The sequence below is a fragment of the Pan troglodytes genome, chromosome 18 (genome assembly GCF_028858775.2).
Source record: "Pan troglodytes isolate AG18354 chromosome 18, NHGRI_mPanTro3-v2.0_pri, whole genome shotgun sequence".
Taxonomy (NCBI): domain Eukaryota; kingdom Metazoa; phylum Chordata; class Mammalia; order Primates; family Hominidae; genus Pan; species Pan troglodytes.
Window position 1 is genome coordinate 82,614,030 of NC_072416.2, and position 19,168 is coordinate 82,633,197.

Genomic DNA, 19,168 nt, shown 5'->3' on the forward strand with positions numbered 1-19,168 from the left:
TCCCCACTGGGCAGAGGAGCCGGCCCAGGTGACACAGCCCTGCCTAGTGCAGCCAGCGCCTTCGCCCGGATGTCTGCTGCGGAGCGTGATGACGCGTTCCAGGGACTTGCTCCAGGCCTTGCGAGAGAGCGTAATGAGAACGGGTCAGTGGCGGAGGAGCAGTGAGACCTTTTCCTGTCTTCCCCCAGTCCACACGCAGGTCCTTTTTTGTTTACAAATGGACTTGTCTTCCACCTGTGGCTGGGAAAACTACAACCTGGGAACTGGCCTTAGAGAAGGCCCGTGCGTTTTTCCAACTTGTGTTTAGTCTGGGATGTTATTCCTCAGCAGGTGACCGTGAACTGATGCCTGCTGCCTGGCAGGCCTGGGACAGTGCCCGAGTGACTTAGAGAGGCCCCCAACCTGCTAGATCCCCTGGAGTGGCTTGGGCTTTGTGACCCCCCACCCCACATGCATCCAGGGGAAGATGACAAACCCCACGGAGAGGGAAGGAGAGTTGGGGTGAGGGGAGCACGGAGGCAGGAGTATCCTCTTGGGATAGAGCGCTACTAGGTGGCCACTAGAAGCAGGGGATGCTCCTGGTTTGGCAAAGCCCAGGTTCAGGGAGGGGAGGGGACCATTGGAAAAGGGGAGGAAGGGCGCCAGCGTCATTGGCGCAGTGTCATGACTGTGTAGGAGGCATGCCAGCCCCATCTTTGGTGTCAGTGAGGGGGCAAGGATGTTCTTACCCCACCCCCTCTCAGATCACCCAGGGGCAGGAGCTGGCCCTGGCTTCTGTGCCACCGAAACAGAGTCAAGGCCCAGGGCAAGTTCACAGCAAGAGTCCGCTCAGCTGGGTTGCTCCCCTGTCAATTTTTGTTAACCTCTGTACTGCGGCCCCAAGACTGCTGGAGATGACAAGATGAGTTAGCACAGAGCAAATGAGGGCAAGAACTGTTAGAAATGTCCCATCCTGCTCCACCTCACATGTCCCATTCTGGGCCAGCTCACAGGTTTCTGCGGCCACTTTTGTTGGGAAGTGGGGGTGGGTCTTATACCATGAGTGGTGTATTAGTCTATTTTCATGCTACTGATAAAGACAGACCTGAGACTAGGTAATTTACAAAGAAAAAGAGGTTGAATGGACTCAGTTCCACGTGGCTGGGGAGGCCTTGCAATCATGGCAGAAGGTGAAAGGCACGTCTTACATGGCAGCCGGCAAGAGAGAATGAGAGCCAAGCCAAAGGGGAAACCCCTCATAAAACCATCAGCTCTCGTAAGACGTATTCACTACCACAGAGCATTGTGGGGAAAACCACCCCATGATTCAATTATCTCCCACTGGGTCCCTCCCACAACACGTGGGAATTATGGGAGCTACAGTTCAAGATGAGATTTGGGTGGAGACACAGCCAAAGCATATCAAGCAGACAGCAGTGGTATTTTCTGCTATGCAGCTGTTTCTGGCTTCCTTCTCCATCTGTTGTGCACCTGCGCAGGCCTGAGAGCCGCTGGAGGCATCTCTGCCCTCCCTTTCAGGCTAGGGACTTGTTGCCTGAGCCCTCTGCAGACCGAGGAGGATCTGGGCCATGGTGGGGGCTGGCTAACAAAGGGCTGCGCACGTTGCCTCACACCTGTAATCCCAGCACTTTGGGAGGCTGAGGTGGGCAGATCACCTGAGGTCAGGAGTTTGAGACCAGCCTGGCCAACATGGTGAAATCCTGTCTCTACTAAAAATACAAAAATTAGCTGGGCCTGGAGGCGCATGCCTGTAATCCCAGCTACTCAAGAGGCTGAGGCAGGAGAACGGTTTGAACCCAGGAGGCAGAGGCTGCAGTGAGCCAACATTACACCACTGCACTCCAACCTGGGCAATAAGAACAAAACTCTCTTAAAAAACAACAACAACAACAACAAACAACAAAAAACGATGGCCCCTAAGCCCCCGGTGACCCCTCCTTACTCCCCCTCTCTCCTCAGTGCTGGCCCTGGCTTCTGGGCCCGAGCTGGGGCGGCTGACGTTTCTAGGTCTTGTGGGCATCATCGACCCCCCGAGAGCTGGCGTGAAGGAAGCAGTCCAGGTTCTCTCCGAGTCTGGTGTGTCTGTGAAGATGATAACGGGAGATGCCCTGGAGACGGCCTTGGCCATAGGTAACTGGGACAGGGTCGGGGGTGAGGACGAAAGGACCCATCCATCCTTTACGATTGCCCTCCTATTGCCCTTACCTTGAGCCCTACAAACAGCCAACCTACCACTAATAGTCACATCATCCAAAGGGAAGCCTCAGCAAACTCGGTCAGGAGTGCTCACGCCTAGCCCTACGGGCTTAGAAAAGACACTGAGTATTCGTGTGCCAGCATTCCAGTTTCTGAGGTGTTCTCGTTTCTGAAATGTTGGCAGGTTCTGCAAAAGGGAAGTCCTCATGGATACTGAGGACCTACTGTGTGTCAGGGGCTTTTCATCCGCCGTCTTCACAGGCAGCATCATGGCCATGTACAGTTTCAGTCTGCCTTCTGCCTCTAGCTGTGTACCCTTGGCAAACCATTGAACCACTCTGACCCTCAGTCTCTTCATCAGTAGAGGGCTAGCAGCCCTTCTCCTCTAGTTACTTTTTTTTTTTTTTTTTTTTTTTTTTGAGATGGAGTCTTGTTCTGTTGCCTGGGCTGGAGTGCAGTGGTGCAATCTTGGCTCACTGCAACCTCCACCTCCTGGGTTCAAGCAATTCTCCTGCCTCAGCCTCCTGAGTAGCTGGAACTACAGGCACCCACCACCACGCCCAGCTAATTTTTTGTATTTTAGTAGAGATGGGGTTTCACTGTGTTGCCCAGGCTGGTCTTGAACTCCTGAACTCAGGGAATCTGCCCACCTCGGCCTCACAAAGTGCTGGGATTACAGGCATGAGCCACTGCGCCCAGCCCCTCTAGTTACTATTATATGGGTGGTCTCAGCCTGGTGCTGGGAAAAGGTTCACGGGCTTTGGAATCAGAGCCGTGTCAGGTTCCAGTGTTACTCCTTACCAGCTGTGTGTCCTCGGCAAAGTCACTTCTGTTTCCCCATCTTTAAAGTGGGGATAATGAGGCGTTTGGTGTAAGTTAATCCTGTGGATAGAACCGAGGCCGTGCAGCATGGTAGGTCCTCAGTAAACCGTCTCCAGCATGGTTTTATTCTTGGTGTTCCCCATGGCCGAGGTAGGGCCGGGAGTGAGGGGTGGGGACGGGGGCCTCAGAGCAGGCCCTCAGAACAGGTTCTTCTGAAGGAAGAAACATCGGCCTGTGCAACGGGAAGCTGCAAGCCATGTCCGGGGAGGAGGTGGACGGCGTGGAGAAGGACGAGCTGGCCGACCGCGTGGGGAAGGTGGGTCCCCGGAGGCTTGGCTGGCGGTGGGGCTGGGTCACAGCTTTGAAATCTGATTCTTCGTCTTCCCCGTCTCCGTGTCCAGGTGTCCGTGTTCTTCAGGACCAGCCCAAAGCACAAGCTCAAAATCATCAAGGTTCGCTGGGCAAGGCGGGCACAGGCTGCGCTGCTGGGGCCAGGCCAGAGACACTGTGGCTCAAGGAGCTCATGCGTCCGTCGGGTGACAGTGCAGGGCCCGACCGTGGCTTCCTTCTCTAGGTCCAGGGCAGCTGCCCCGGGAGTTACCTTTTCATAGCCAGGGGGAGGGGAGGAGGATGAGCAGGGGCGCGTGGGCTCTGAAGTTGCCAGCAACACTTGCGCTCACAGCCCGTTGGCCAGAACACAGTCACGGGCCCAGGTTTAGCTGCAGGGGATGCTGGGAAGTGTCATCTGTAGCTGGGCGGACACGAGCCCCACCAAACCTGGGGATAATTTTAAAGAAGATGGGAGAACTGGGGGACCTTTGCTACATACACTGAAAACTGAGAGCTGTAATTGGATAGCGTAGAGGGAAAAACTAAAACAGAAGCTATCTTTTTTTTTTGTGGGGGTGGGGTTGTAGGTACGGAGTCTCGCTCTGTCACCTAGGCTGCAGTGCAGTGGCACAATCTCGGCTTACTTCAACCTCTGCCTCCCAGGGTCAAGCGATTCTCCTGCCTCAGTCTCCCCAAGTAGCTGGGATTGCGGTGTGCACCAGCACACCCGGCTAATGTTTGTATTTTTAGTAGAGACAGGGTTTCGCCATGTTGGCCAGGCTGGTCTCAAACTCCTGACCTCAGGTGATCCGCCTATCTTCGCCTCCCAAACTGCTGGGTGCTTTTTGGCTTTATTCCTGTTATTCAACTCCATGCCTCCGTTTCCTCATCTGTAAAATGGGGGAACTATTAATGCCGTCAGCTGATTCACAGGGTTGGTAGAGAATTAAACAAAGCCAGGCCCGTGAATCTCTTGGCACACAGCAGGAGCCCAATAAAGAGCTGATGTGATTTTTCTGACTCTGAATACCAAAAAAAGGTAGAAAATGTGCTTGGTTTTCTCGCCTGTGCTCTGAAAGTTTGCTCTTGAGCTCTTTTAGTAGACGGGCTTTCTTCTTTCATGTTATTTTTAGCTCTACAGAGTAAATCCCTATGTGAGTTACTCCTCAAAGAAGGTAGTAATACTTACCGGGTACCCCATGGTTTCCAGGGCCGCACTGTTGATTACTGTTTATTACTGGGACTGGATAACCTTTATGAGCCTTTACTGACCGTGCTGGGCACCGTCACATCCGTCATCTCAGTTTGGGCCTCACAACAGCCCTGGGAAGAAGAAACTGTTGCTCATACCTTGCAGATGGGGAAACTGAGGTCGAGAGGGTCAAGGGCTCGCCCAATTCCCACAGCTAATGTGGGTGAAGCTGGGATTCGAATTCCGGGTGCCCTCCAGACAGAGGTGTCTGTGGCTGGCCACAGGGTGTGCATGGCCGGGCACTGGGAGGTGGTCCTCAGGCTGCAGTCCTTCATTGCCTGCTCTTTCCAAAGGCTCTGCAGGAGTCAGGGGCGATCGTGGCCATGACTGGGGATGGGGTGAACGACGCAGTGGCCCTGAAGTCTGCAGACATTGGGATCGCCATGGGGCAGACAGGGACGGACGTCAGCAAAGAGGCCGCCAGCATGATCCTGGTGGATGATGACTTCTCAGCCATCATGTAAGCTGCCCTTCTGGTTGTTTTTCAGTTGCAAAAATGCCTGGGGTCACCAGCTTCTCCCTGGAACCTGCTACTGTGGAGATAGAGGGGGGGGTCTCACGGAGTCCCCAGGGAGAGCTGAATCTCGGGGCTCGTCAGTGTGGCAGGTGCCCCCAACCCCAAGTACCAACAGCCTCTCATAGCAGGGTCATGGGGTCCATGATGCCTGGGGCTAGTCACATGCTGCCCCCAGGGGAATGTTACGGACATGAAGCAGAGATGGGATTTGCTGCCTGTGGGTGCATTTCATATGGTACTGGGAATGCCCGCCTGGCTCAGGCTGGTGGGCAGCAGCTGAATCTGTAAGGAAAACCTGTGGCCAAATACGTGCTCACACTTGAGTGTGGGGTGAGAAAGGATTAAAATGAACATCTTCAGTTTGAGGCCCGCATGTTGATACATACATCTCAGGCACTGCAAAGAGACCTGGGCAGAAACACCCCCATCGCTGACCACGGAGGTGCTCTCTAGGTTCTGGGGGTTGCACAAAACTATTTGTTCTGTTTCACTTTTCTGTATTTTTTTCTTAATACATTTACCTTCCTAATTTTAATTAGTTCTGAGACTCTCCTCATAAGCTAATCGCAGTAGTTAGTTGGGGGTGAGGGAAAACTTTTTAAGCCTGATACAAAAGATCCAAATAAACAAATATTGAGGCTAGGTGGATCGTGCACTTTACAAAGGTGTCTCCACAATTGATTCGCCATAGGAAGCCTTAACACACTTAGGAAAAAAAAAAAAAGTCATAATATCAGCTCTATAGTTCTTTTGCAAAATATTTTAGTAAAATCTGGCGGTGGGGGCACCCGCGGTGCATAGATTGTTTTTCTACATTAGTGACCCCAGGTCAAGGTTTAAAAGGGCTTCCGCGAAGAGCCTTCTAAAGACAGAAGCAGGCGATGTCCTTCAGCCTCCCCATCCCTCCCTCCTTACCGTCCTCCGGACCTCATTTTTAGGCCGAACTGGTTTTGCTGTGTCTCTCTCTCCTCTTTGGTAAATCGCGGAGATGCACGGCGCGCTTCGGGAGTCTGGGCAGGGATGGGGCCCCCTGGGCTCGGCCAGAGAGTAATTCATGGTCTAATTGGAGGCATCAGGTGTACCCTTGGCACAGAAGGGCGAACATGGCTCGAGGATCACTTCCCAGTGGCCAAGGGGCACCTGTTAGAACACCACCGTCTCCTACAAATGTGTCCCCAAGAATGCCAGCAAGGGGAACCAGCAGGGGCCCAAGTATAACATCAATCTGGGCGAGTCAACACTGCCCCTTGCAGCAACCGATGCACTGGTCGAGCCCTCCCGCAGGCCCGCTCCGTGAGTAAATGGCTCTCTTCTCTTGTAGGAATGCAGTGGAGGAAGGCAAGGGGATTTTTTACAACATCAAAAACTTTGTCCGATTCCAGCTGAGCACGTAAGTAGAGGCCGGCATTCCGAGTGTCATTAAGCACCACGACTGGCAGGCGGCCACTGACTGGCTGCGTGTGCCCCGCAGGAGCATCTCTGCCCTGAGTCTCATCACTCTGTCCACCGTGTTCAACCTGCCCAGCCCCCTCAACGCCATGCAGATCCTATGGATCAACATCATCATGGATGGGCCACCAGCGCAGAGGTGAGGCCGGGCCGGCTGGGAGCCCTGTGGCTCTTTACCCACCTGCGGGGCTTCCTCCAGGGGCTGCTGGCTGTGCCCCAAGGCTATAGGGATGAACAAATACAGCCACTTTCCATCAGGAGTTCCCAGAAAACTGAAATGTGTTGCACTGGAGTGAGACTGGGAGTAGAAGGCAGAGGAGAAAGTACCTGGGCCGGCAGAGCTGGGCGAGGATGGAACTTTCTGCTCCCTCTGCCTGGATGCTCTCTCTGGGCAACCTGCATGGCTCATTCTCATGCTTCATTCCAGTCACCAGTCACTGCCTTCAGGAAGTCTTCCCTGATTGCACTCCCACTCAATCCCCTCACCCTGCTGTATTTTTCCCTAGAGAGGAAGATACACACAGACACACTTTTCCTTATGGATCTGATTGTGATCTTTCTCCCCTTTAGAACATCAGTTTCATGGAGGCGGAGATTGTGTTTCATCCCTGATGTCTAGAGATAAAGGGCTTACCACTCAGTAGGTGCTCAGGAGTCCACCCGCTCTGCGACTTAATATCCCCTTCACCACAACAAGCTGGCCAAGTGGTATGGGGGAAGGAATGCGCTTTGGAGTCAGGGGACCCATCTGGCCATGTGTGCATAACCGTATGAGCACAGAGCCAATGCTTCTGCTGGAGCTCAGTGCTGCTGTTATCACCAGTGACAGCTGCCAAGGGAAAGAAAGAGAGTCCTCATTTGTGTCCCCAAAGCCAAGTGTGAGGGTTACCTCTCCTGCCAGCTCTCCCTGGGAGCAGAAGTGGGACCAGGAAGCTGGCCTCAGCTCTGTCTGAGCGGCAGGGCCTCACCCGGCCACTCCCACAGTACCGCCCGCTGCTGGTCTAGCCTCAACCCTGCTGTGTGGAGTTGGCTGGAGGCTGGTCTCTCTCAGCCGATGAGGGGCTCTGCGGAGGGCGGAGCCTGGAGCCTGTTTCTCCAGGTGCAACGTTGGGGGGGGGTCCCCTCGGGGTGATGGAGATCATCTGGGTGTATGGAACTGTGTGTGGTTGGCCTTACTGGGTGGTCTTCCTTCACTGTCTGCGGGACAGATGCAGGGGCACAGCTGCCCATGGACCCAGGCTCTGGGGCTTCTGGAAGGTGCCGAGGAGGGCAGGTGCGATGCCTGGGGGCGTTCAGCAAATGCCTGGCCTTGCCCCCTGTGCCAACTTGGCCTGGGAGGCTCAGGCACAGCTGTTTCAAGGGTCCTTTATTTCATTCCTGGTTCATTTCAAAGTGTCTGTGTCTTGTTTGGAGCAGCTTGGGGGTAGAGCCCGTTGACAAAGACGCCTTCAGGCAGCCACCACGGAGTGTGCGGGACACCATCCTCAGCAGAGCCCTCATCCTGAAGATCCTCATGTCCGCGGCCATCATCATCAGTGGGACCCTGTTTATCTTCTGGAAGGAGGTGAGTGAGGGCCACCCCAGCCTGTTCTCCAAGGCCTGGTGCAGTGCAGACGCTGGGGACTGCAGTCCCTGCCCTCCTGCCACAGCTCACATCTGGGAGAGGCAAACATGTACACACACCGGACAATGTGATGCCATCAGAGGGGTGGGGTGCATGAGGCAAAGGGACTGGGTGACCCCTGAAAGAAGGGAGGTCGCCAGGTGTGTGCCTGGGAACTGCAGAGGCCAGCGGGGTGGAGATGACTTTGCCGAGATAGGAGTTGAAATGTACATGAGGACAGGCTGCCCCCGTTCCCTTGTCACCAGGAAACAATGTGAAATCTGCTACAGATCCTCCTGTGTTACACTCTAGAGGTGACTGTTTGCTTTGGATCTACGCCTGGGTCACCTTTTCATGGCCTGCAGGTTCAGGGAGCTCTGAGCCAGGACGGGCAACGATCTAGGTGGGAAATGAGGCAGGTGACCCATGTGACCACAGCGCAGACTGCCCATGTGCAGGAAGCGGTAGGGGACCCTGGCCGGGTACCCTGCCTCCATTTTCCCTCCAGCTCTCCCTCTACTACTGAAGGCCATCCTTCAGCCTTCTTTGTAGGAAATGACATTCACTCTGGGTTTAACTGGAGTGGCATCACCTCCGTGGGAGACAGTTACTTCCTGGAGGAGGTGGTGTTTCCTCCACCCATAGGTGCCCTGCCCCCATCCTCATGGTGGCAGCAAACCAGCATGTGCTGGGGAGACCCTGGGGTAGCAGCCACTGACCTCACACCTGGAGGAAGCTGTGTGACCGATTCATGAGCTTGTAAGTGGCCCCCAGCCATGCCCCAGGAGCAGTGAGGCAGACCTGTGCCCTTTGGTTCAGGATGGAGGATGGCTCTTCCCGCCTAACCTCTCACCTTTGTGCTCACCTTCCAGATGCCTGAAGACAGAGCAAGCACTCCCCGCACCACGACGATGACGTTCACTTGTTTTGTGTTTTTCGATCTCTTCAACGCTTTGACCTGCCGCTCTCAGGTGAGACCCGGGCTGACCCTCCTCGCTGCAGAGCTGCTGTGTGTTCTCGACAGCAGCGCCCCGGCCCTGCCCACAGCATTGAGCGGCTCTGGCTCAGCGTGGGCAGACAGAGCTCCCCTGCCTGTACCTGGGGTGTGGACAGCACACAATCCCCCGTGTGACCCTCTCCCCACAGACCAAGCTGATATTTGAGATCGGCTTTCTCAGGAACCACATGTTCCTCTACTCCGTCCTGGGGTCCATCCTGGGGCAGCTGGCGGTCATTTACATCCCCCCGCTGCAGAGGGTCTTCCAGACGGAGAACCTGGGAGCGCTTGGTGAGTGGCGGGGATGGGAACGACAGGTGACCTCGACCAGGGCCATGGGGGGCTGCAGCTGCCGGGTGGGGAGCTGCAGCCCAGGAGGGGTCAGTGCGGGAAAGCGGAGCTCACCAGGGGCCAGCTCTGTCTTCAGGGCCCTTCTGTCCTCACAGGAAGGGACTCTAACGTGGGTGATGTGAGGGATGCACAGAAACCCCTAGGAAGAGGCCTGTCACTCAAGAGTAGTAGGGTCTGGGGCCCAAGGGGCACCGGCATCCCAGGCGTCGGGCTGGAGGCTCAGAGCATGTGCAGGGAGGAAGGAGGGAGCAAGGCCTGGACTCAGCCTGGGATGTACCCCAGCTGGGGAGCCTGGACTTGACCCTGGGGCCAGTAGTGTGACTTAGAGATCTGGTCACCTGAAGACAGGGAGCTGGGCTGTCTTCCAGTTTTGGCTGAAAGGGACATGATTCAGTCACCGTGGTTTTCCAAAGGCACACGCCCTGCTGTGGAGCCCAGGGGACTCCCCGACACTGTCAGCCAAGCAAGTGTGGCACCTTTCTCTGAAGCTGCAGTTATGGCAGGCACGGGGCGAGGGGAGGGAGCCAGGGTAAGTCATCGACCCCACCCTTTTCCCCAGGGTGCTGAGAGCCACCCCCACCCTGGAATAGAGGACGAGGGAGGCCAGTGAGGCAGCCCCCACGGGCCCACCGCCTCCCCGCCGGCAGGGCCCGGAGTGGGTCATGGCTCAGATCTGGAGGGTCATGGGATTATGCAGCAGACCTGAGGCTGCAGTGACAACCGTCCTATGACCTCCAGGCAAGACTGGGATGGTCACCTCTGCCTTGTCCTCCAAAAAGCAGTGTCAGTGTGGGTCACCAGTGAATGCCCTGTAGGAACAGAAAACAGGACCCCCCCAAAACACTGCTCACTGGCTGTTTCCACCCGCCGGGAAGGAAGTCGGCTTCCCACGGCTGAAGGGGTTGTGCTTGGGCAGCCCGTACATCAGGAATCATCAACAGGGAGCCAGGGATGGTTCCTCAAAACAGCATGTGACAGGAGCAGAGGGAGACGCTGGGAATTCATCCCAGGGAACATGTTGGGGTGCACAGGACAGGGAGCCCAGACTGGTCACTCAAGACATTTGCAAGCAGCAGGGCACTGGGACAGCTGCTGTCGGGAAAGGAAACTCATTCTCCTTCCAGCCCGAGTCCATAACATGCTCCCAGCTGCCTGCCAGACCCACCCTGTGCTCTGGAGCTGCCTGGTGTTTGCCTGGAACGACAGGCAGGCCCTCCTGGAACTGCAGCATTTTGGATCCTGGGTTAGGAAGATCTCCCTGCCTTCAGGGGAATGAAAAGGGCTGGTCCTCCGCACCTCTCACTTTATCAGGAGGACTGGCAGGGAAGGCGCTTCCTGCCGGCGCAACAGAGCTGCAGCCCGTCCTGAATCTTTTCTGTTTTCTCCTTTGGCAGATTTGCTGTTTTTAACTGGATTGGCCTCATCCGTCTTCATTTTGTCAGAGCTCCTCAAACTATGTGAAAAATACTGTTGCAGCCCCAAGAGAGTCCAGATGCACCCTGAAGATGTGTAGTGGACCTCACTCCGCGGCACCTTCCCTAATCATCTTGATCTGGTTGTGACTGTGGCCCCTGCCATGTCTCCTCTTCAGGGGAGACTTTTAGGAGGCCGCAGCCTTCCGTCACCGGATCAGTTTTTCCTCTTCGGAAAGCTGCAGGAACCTCGTGGGCTCCAGGGACCCAGGCCCACATCCATCCAGCGTTCCCGCTGGCTGTGGGACAGACAGGGAGGGGCCTGTACAGAAACATCACATTATTTATTAAATCACAATGATTTTTATTAACCATGTCTAACTACGTATCTGTGCCACAGCTTGCAGTGAGGCAGGCCACTCGTGGCAGATACAAGGGGCTCCTGAGAGGCAGTGGGTAGGATGGTCACACTCTGCCCATTGCCCTCCTGGAGGCCCCATTTCCTCATCATAAAATGAGGGATTTTTAAATAAAGTGCTATGCCGGGGGATAATTATTTTGATGTGTTTACCTAGGGTTTTTCATACAAGGGACCAGGTTGGAAACCCACAGCCATGTGTTAATGGCCACGTGGGGTGAGCAGCAATCCATCATGAATGGCCTACAGGAAGGCCTAGGCTTTTGGAGATAAAGAGTAGGGCTGGGCATGGTGGCTCACGCCTGTAATCCCAGCACTTTGCAAGGCCAAGGCAGGCACATCACTTGAGGCCAGCCTGGCCAACACAGCAAAACCCTGTCTGTCTCTACTAAAAGTTTAAAAAAAAAAAAACCAGTTGCCAGGCGTGATGATGCACACCTGTTAATCCCAGCTACTCGGGAGGCTGAGGCAGGAGAATGGCTCGAGTCCAGGAGGCGGAGATTGTACCACTGCACTGCAGCATGGGCAACAAAGGAAGATTCTCTCTCAAAAAGTGGCCCTTCTCTCCGGAACCAGGAACTGTAGTATCTCCTGCTGCCTGCAGACAAGCTTGATTTCCCACTGCCCCAAAGACTTCCAAAAACCGATCTGCTCTTCCACATGACAGATGGCAGAGGAGAGAGGTCTCCATGCTGTTCTTCTGCCTGAAGCCACGCCAGAACCACCAAAGAGAACCAGAAGGGGAACTCCGTCCCCATCTCTCAGGAAATAAGGCCAGAGCTAGAACCCCCCAGTTACTAGTCAGGCCTCACTAGAGAAACAGAACCAACAGGATGGAGGGAGATGCAGAGATTTGTTTTAAGGAACTGGCTCATAGGATTTTGGGGGCTGGCAAGTCTAACATCTTGAGGGCAGGCCAGCATCCTGGAGACCCAGGGAAGAGCTGGGGATGCAGGCTGGAGGCAGAATTTCCTCCTCCTCAAGGGAGTTCAGCCTTTTCCTCTTATAGTCCTCACCTGATTGGATGAGGCCCACTCACGTTATGAAGGATAATCTGTTTTACTTCAAGTCTACGGACTTACATGTTAGTTACACAGCGCCATCTAGACCAGTGTTTGACAAAAATCAACTTGGCCTGGCCAAGTTGTCAGATAAAAGTAAGTAACCATTGCACCCAGCCACGGTAGCTATGAAAAGGGCTACCAGGGGTGGTAACAGCTGGGTCAGACGAAGATAAGGAAGGTCAGAGTGGACCCCTGCCAGGGTTCTAGGCAGAGTCCAAAGTCCTCCATAGTAGGATTCACAGCCTGGGAAGAAGCCCCTCTCCGGCCCAACCTGTGACACCAGGGCCACAGGAGGAGATGCAGAGATGGGCCATTCCTAGTGAGACACAGACACAGGGCTGGCTGGAGAGGAAACCTTTTGAGCTGTGGGGCTGTCTTCCCAGAAGCTGCCAACCCCTGGAACCACTAAGACGTCAAGGCTGAATTGTGCCACTTCCACAGTCTGCTAAGGAGTGCCTCCCCCTGAGTCAGGGACAATTCCTGCTCTACTTTTCAGGATCCTTGGGCACACTGCTGGCCAGAGACATTTACTTCCCATTTAAAATTAAGTAATCAAAATACCAGGGTCGATTGATATTTGCAATAACAACAAAAATTACTCTGAACTCTTGCTTATGTAAACTTTAGGGATAAAACTGTAGTAAGACACAAAATGCTAACAATAAAATATAAATTAGACTACATTAAAACTAAGACCTTCTTTTCGTTAAGGACACAGTAGACTTGAACACCACCATTAAGCAACTTAGCTTGATTTACACTTGTAGAACACCCCATTCACGAGTAGCATAGAAACAGTCACCAAAATAAGAGCAGAAATCAAACGAAAAAGCAAAAATAGAGGAAAATCAATCAAAACCTAGTTCTTCGAAAAGATCAATAAAACTATCAGTCTTGCAATAAGCTTATCAAAGAAAAAAGGGAAGAGAAATGACCAATGTCAGGAATGAAAAAGTATATCACCACAAACCCTTCAAGATATTCCAACAATAATAATAAATAATACTATGTACATCTTTATGTACCTAAATTCAATCAATTGGATGAAATAAACCAATTCCTTGAAAACCAAAAACTACCAAAACTCACTGAAGATGAAATAGATAAGCTGAAGTTGAAACCCTTCCAAAAAAGGCAGTTTCTGAAGCCAGATGATTTCACTGGTGAATTTTACTAAACTTGTAAAGAAATGGCAATTCGATACACTGAATTCCAAAAATAAAAGGGGACCGAGCCCTTCTCATTTTATAAGGTCAACAATCACTCTGATACCAAAACTAGAGAAAAATACTAGAGACCAACATCCCTTATGAATATATGCACGAAAATCCTCAACAAAATATGAGTAAATCAGATCTAGCCAGGTACGAAGAATATAAGACACCAGGACGAAGTGGGGTTAATTGAGGAATGGAATTCAAGCATTCCAAAGTTCAACATTCAAAAACCAATATAACTCACTATATTAATAGTGTGAAGAAGGAAAAACACATGGTTATATCAATTAATGCAGAAAAGGCATTTGATAAAATTCAATCTCCATTTGTAATAAAAACTCTCAAACTAGGAATTGAAGGAAACTTCTTCAACCTGATAAAGAACATCTACAAAAAACCTATAGCTAACATCATACTTAATGATGAAAAACTGAATTCTTTCCCCACAGGATAATTCTTTCCCCACATCTACAAAAAACCTATAGCTAACATCATACTTAATGATGAAAAACTGAATTCTTTCCCCACAGGATAAGGTCCAAGGGTGACCAACTTCACCACTCCTATTCAGCATAGTATTAGAAGTCCTAGCCAGTGTAATATGGCAAGAAAAGTTAAAAGGCATTAGAAAAGAGCCTGGAAAGGAGAAAATCACAGATAACATAATTGTCCACACAGAAAATCCCAACAAATCTTTTTAAAAAAGAAAAACCCTCCCAGAATTAACGAGTTTAGTAAAGCCACAAGATACAAGGTTAACACACAAAAAGCAGTCGTATTTCTATACATTAGCAATGAACAACTGGAAACTGAAATTTAAAATTGAATACTATTTGTCTGTCTCAAAAAAAAAGTATCAATTCTCCCCAGATTGTTGTATTAGGTTTAACACAATTACCATAAAAATCCCAGGTTTTTTTTTTTTTTTTTTTAAGACACAGATAAACTTGTTCTAACAAGCTTGGTATGATATTGTTATCAGCAGACCTGTTTCAATTTCACTGGTTTTTACATAGTATCTGATGTTAGGCAAACCTGAGTTTAAGGGCACAGTGCTCCAGGTGGCTGGCCAAGTCTGCCCAGGCCTTCTGATACTGACTGCAGGTCCAAGAGTTTCCCACAACCACCTTCAGGTTGGATGATTCGTTGATGAGGCACACAGAGCTCACTGACACCTGTCATGCTCACAGCCATGTCTATTACCAGGAAAAGATACAGATTAGAACAGCACCAGGGCTGCAACTGCAGAGACTGGTCACCCTCTCCCTCTGAGCTCAACAGTTTCTGAGTCCTGAGTCTTTCTAGCAAATCACTGGGTCTGAGAGTGGTTTCCTGCCCCCCACAACACAAGTTCTATGAAATTGTATGACACACATCAATTCAGGTAACCACTGCTACAATGAGGAGGCAAAACTTCCATCGCCCCTGAAAAACTCCTCCTTACTTTTTATAGTAACACCCTCCTAATCCCAGCAACCTCTAATCCCTTCTTCATCACCATAATGTTGTTCCTTCAATACTGTTACATAAATGGAATCATGGTATAGAACCTTTTAAGACTGGCTTTTGTCACTAAGCATAATACCTGTAAGGTCCCTTCAAGTTGTTTTATGTGTGTTCTTTTTCATGGCTGACTAGTATTCCACTGCATGGATGTACCACAATTTCTTTATCCACTCACTCATGGAGTGACAGAAACTCCTGTACAATTTTTGGAAGTCTATATGAATCTAAAATTATTTCAAAGTGTATAAGAAGATAAGATATACTCATAGGGCAAAAATACACCAGGTAAAGACAAACAACACACAAGACCAAGGTGACACAGTCTAATCAGACAAGATTAAAAGAAAGGCCAAAAGCATTAAAGGAGACCAAGAAGGAAATTTAACAAGATATAATCACCACTGAAAAATCCATAGGCCAGACTACGTACAAACACAACATTCAAATTTAAAGAGGAAACAGTATGGGAAATTCAGGCAAAGGATACAGAAAATTCATTATATTAACTTACCACATGAAAGGACACAAAACCTCAGTGATTCCAAAGAGTAGATCTAATATAGATGACTTCTTGGTCGGGCATGGTGGCTCAGACCTGTAATCCCAGAACTTTGGGAGGCCGAGGCGGTTGGATCACTTGAGGTAAGGAGTTTGAGACCAGCCTGGGCAACATAGCGAAACCCCATCTCTACTAAAAATACAAAAATTAGCTGGGCATGGTGGTGGCCGCCTGTAATCCCAGGCTACTCGGGAGGCTGAGGCAGGAGAATCACTTGAACCTGGAAGGCAGAGGTAGCAGTGAGCTGAGATCACACCACGGCACTCCAGCCTGGGCAATGAAGTGAGGCTCTGTCTTAAAAAAATAATAATACAGATGACATCTCTAATCACTATGCAATCTAATTTAAAGACGAGTGACAGGACTAGGGGAAATTCTCTAGCATACCAAAATTTAAAAACTCTTGGGTACAAGAGAAAATCAAAATGAAGGCCACAGAAAATCTAGAAGCTTATGATCAACACACACCTATCTATACAATACTGCAAAATAACTCAGGGCCCAAGAAAAAAGTAATAGCTTTATGTATTCATCTACTTCCATTATTTTTTATTTAGTAAAATAACTCAAAAAACTGAAAAAAAAATACTGAAGAAAAGCAGGAATAATATAAAAGCAAAATTAGTAACTGAATCCAATCTAGGAAAATGAAAACACAAGAAAAGGAAAAAAAACATAACTACAAAAGAGTTTCAATACTTTGGGGTCAATATTACATAAAGTAATTTGAAGACTTCCAGCAGACATTTAAAACAATCCAATGGTAAAAGAAATGAATAAGGTTGTCAAGAGTTAATCCCATCCTCACCTACATCATCAGAAGCAGGAATGCAGACCTGCAATTTGCATTTTAAGAAGCTCTCTAGGCAAATCTGATGCATGCTCAAGCGGGGAGAACTACTGGATAAAAGAGTTCAGTAAGAGGCCTGGAACGGTGGTTCATGCCTGGAATCCCAGCACTTTGGGAGGCTGTGGTGGGTGGATTGCTTGAGCTCAGGAGTTTGAGACCAACCTGGGCAACATGGCGAAACCACCTCTACAAAAAACACGAAATTTAGCTGGGAGTGGTCGTGTGCATCTGTAGTCCCAGTTACTCAGGAGGCTGAGGTGGGAGGATTGCTTGACTCTGGAGGCATAGGTTGAAATGAGTTGAGGTCATGTCACTGCATTCCAGCCTGGATAATAGAGCAAGACCCTGTCTCAAAAAAAAAAAAAAAAAAAAAAAAAAACCGGCACGGTGTCTCAGGCCTGTAATCCTGGCACTTTGGGAGGTTGAGGTGGGTAGATCACAAGGTCAGGAGATTGAGACCATCCTGGCCAACATGGTGAAACCTCATGTCTACTAAAATACAAAACATCAGCCAGGCATGGTGGTTGCACACCTGTAGTCCCAGCCACTCGGAAGGCTGAGGCAGGAGAATTGCTTGAACCCAGGACGCAGAGATTGCAGTGAGCCAAGATCACGCCACTGCACTCCAGCCTGGATGACAGAGCAAGATTCCATATCAAAAAAAAACAAACAAAAAAAGAATTCAGTAAGGTAACTGGGAATAAAAACTACAAAAATCAAGAGCTTCCTATGTTAAAACAACCATCACTTAGGAAAAAATGTCCACTGACAGTCCCAGAAATGACAATAAAAATTTACCTAAGAAGCTCGATGTCCCTGTTCTTGGATAGAAGCATCAACGTTAGCCAAATGTCAGCATTAAATATACATTAACATAGGCAGAACCATTTGGAAAGTACTATCCTATTTTTTAGAAGTGGTCACAGTGCAAAGGTCGGAGAAAATAAGCAGCCAAGCATTTGCCGAAAAATTCCAAAAAACAGTAGTAAGAGAAAAACGGCTCTTACATATTTTTATCACCAAATTCCAGCAATTAAAACATGAGAGAGACCTCAATTCATACAGAAACTCAGCTGATGAGAAAGTATCATTAGAAGTCAATGGGAAAAAGACAAACCACTTAACATACAAGGTAATGGGACTTTATTTTGGGCTAAGATAGGACTATATGTTTAAATGCCTTTTGAAGGCCAGGCACGGTGGCTCATGCCTGTAATCCCAGCACTTTGGGAGGCTAAAATGGGAGGATCACCTGAGGTCAGGAGTTCGAGACCAGCCTGGCCAACATGGTGAAACCCCATCTCTACTAAAAATACAAAAATTAGCCAGGTGTGATGGCAAGCACCTGTAATCCCAGCTACTCGGGAGGCTGAAGCAGGCTAATGTCTTGAACCTAGGAGGCGGAGGTTGCAGTGAGCTGAGATCGCACCACTGCACTCCAGCCTGGGTGACAGAGTGAGACTCCATCTCAAAAAGTAAATAAATTATATATATATATATATATATATATACACACACACACACGCATACACACACACATATATAATTTATACACACACATAAAAATATATATATATACACACACATATATATAAAAGCCTTTTGAATAGATAAAAGATTTAAGAGGTAAAAACAGAAACCACAGTAGAAGAAAATGATATTTTTAATACTCAGAGTAGAGACAGACTGCCTAAACAAACGGCAAATCCAAAGACCCTTAAGCAGAAATGCTGGGAAATATGACAGAAACTGTAAAATTTATGGGCAGAAAAACGCCACAAACGAAGTCAAATAAACTGTAAAAAACATTGACCATACATGGGAAATGCTACTTCATTCATAAAAAGCACTGTTGGCCGGGTGTGGTGGCTTGCACCTGTAATCCCAGCACTTTCGGAGGCTGAGGCAGGAGGATCCCTTGAGTTCAGGAGTTCAAGACCAGCTTGGGCAACATATTGAGACCTCATTTCTATTTTATTTTTTAAAAGCACTGTTACAAATCAATAAGAAAAAGACCCACACCCTAGAAAACCAAGAAAAAGATATGATACAGAAAGCTTTTGAAAAATGAGGCTGTTCACTGTCACTTGTTAGAAAAATTTAAACAGTACAGTTTTGAGCAAGACACCACATGGGAGCCCAGCCCACAAGAAACTGCACACCAGCCTGGGGCTCAGCAGCACCAGGGCAGAGGCACAGCAAAGTGCGGGCTGCCACTGCCAAGGTGCAAGTGGGGTGCGTGTTCCCACTCACTGGCATGGGCTGCTGCCACTGAAAGCAGCCTCACCCTCCCCAGTGGCAAGGTCACAGCACAACTGCTGTTACCTCCCACCCAAGCATTCCACCGGAGGCCTGGGGACTGCCCCCTCCCCACCTACCACAGAAAATGCCTGCGTATGCCATGGAGGGACCTCAGACAAGCCTGCCCAGCCTGGCTTTGCCGCACATGCTGATATGGCTTGGCTGTGACCCCACCCAAATCTCATCTTGTACTTCCCATAATCTCCACGTGTCATGGGAGGGAGCCGGGTGGGGGAGGTAATTGAATCATGGGGGTGGTTACCTCCTTGCTGTTTTCATGATAGTAAGTTCTCACACGATCTGATGGTTTTATAAGGGGCTTTG

The 19,168-nt window shown here is 50.0% G+C and overlaps 1 protein-coding gene and 1 long non-coding RNA gene across 6 annotated transcripts in view; one reads left to right on the plus strand and one right to left on the minus strand.

Annotated features, from left to right (window-relative positions):
* Positions 1-11,485, plus strand: part of ATP2C2 (ATPase secretory pathway Ca2+ transporting 2) — a 93,925-nt gene extending 82,440 nt beyond the window's left edge. For 2 of the 4 annotated variants that reach the window (XM_054668525.2, XM_016930288.3), the window contains exons 18-26: positions 1,960-2,130; positions 3,237-3,334; positions 3,420-3,470; positions 4,894-5,060; positions 6,439-6,507; positions 6,589-6,705; positions 7,983-8,130; positions 9,042-9,140; positions 9,316-9,639. In XM_054668525.2, coding sequence (XP_054524500.1) covers positions 1,960-2,130; positions 3,237-3,334; positions 3,420-3,470; positions 4,894-5,060; positions 6,439-6,507; positions 6,589-6,705; positions 7,983-8,130; positions 9,042-9,140; positions 9,316-9,639 — 1,244 coding nt within the window. Of the gene's footprint in view, positions 1-1,959; positions 2,131-3,236; positions 3,335-3,419; positions 3,471-4,893; positions 5,061-6,438; positions 6,508-6,588; positions 6,706-6,824; positions 6,912-7,982; positions 8,131-9,041; positions 9,141-9,315; positions 9,640-10,911 lie in introns of those variants that run through there. The other 2 variants (XM_003315215.6, XM_511142.8) reach the window with 2 other exon arrangements.
* LOC134808829 (uncharacterized) lies at positions 5,858-9,325 on the minus strand. Of its 2 annotated transcripts, none has more exons than XR_010152656.1 (3): positions 9,023-9,325; positions 7,201-8,222; positions 5,858-7,068 (listed from the first exon to the last, which is right to left on the minus strand). It is a non-coding gene; the product is annotated as an uncharacterized LOC134808829 (long non-coding RNA). The 2 variants fall into 2 exon arrangements; XR_010152657.1 differs by having other exon boundaries at positions 9,035-9,311.
* Positions 11,486-19,168: the final 7,683 nt, after the last annotated feature.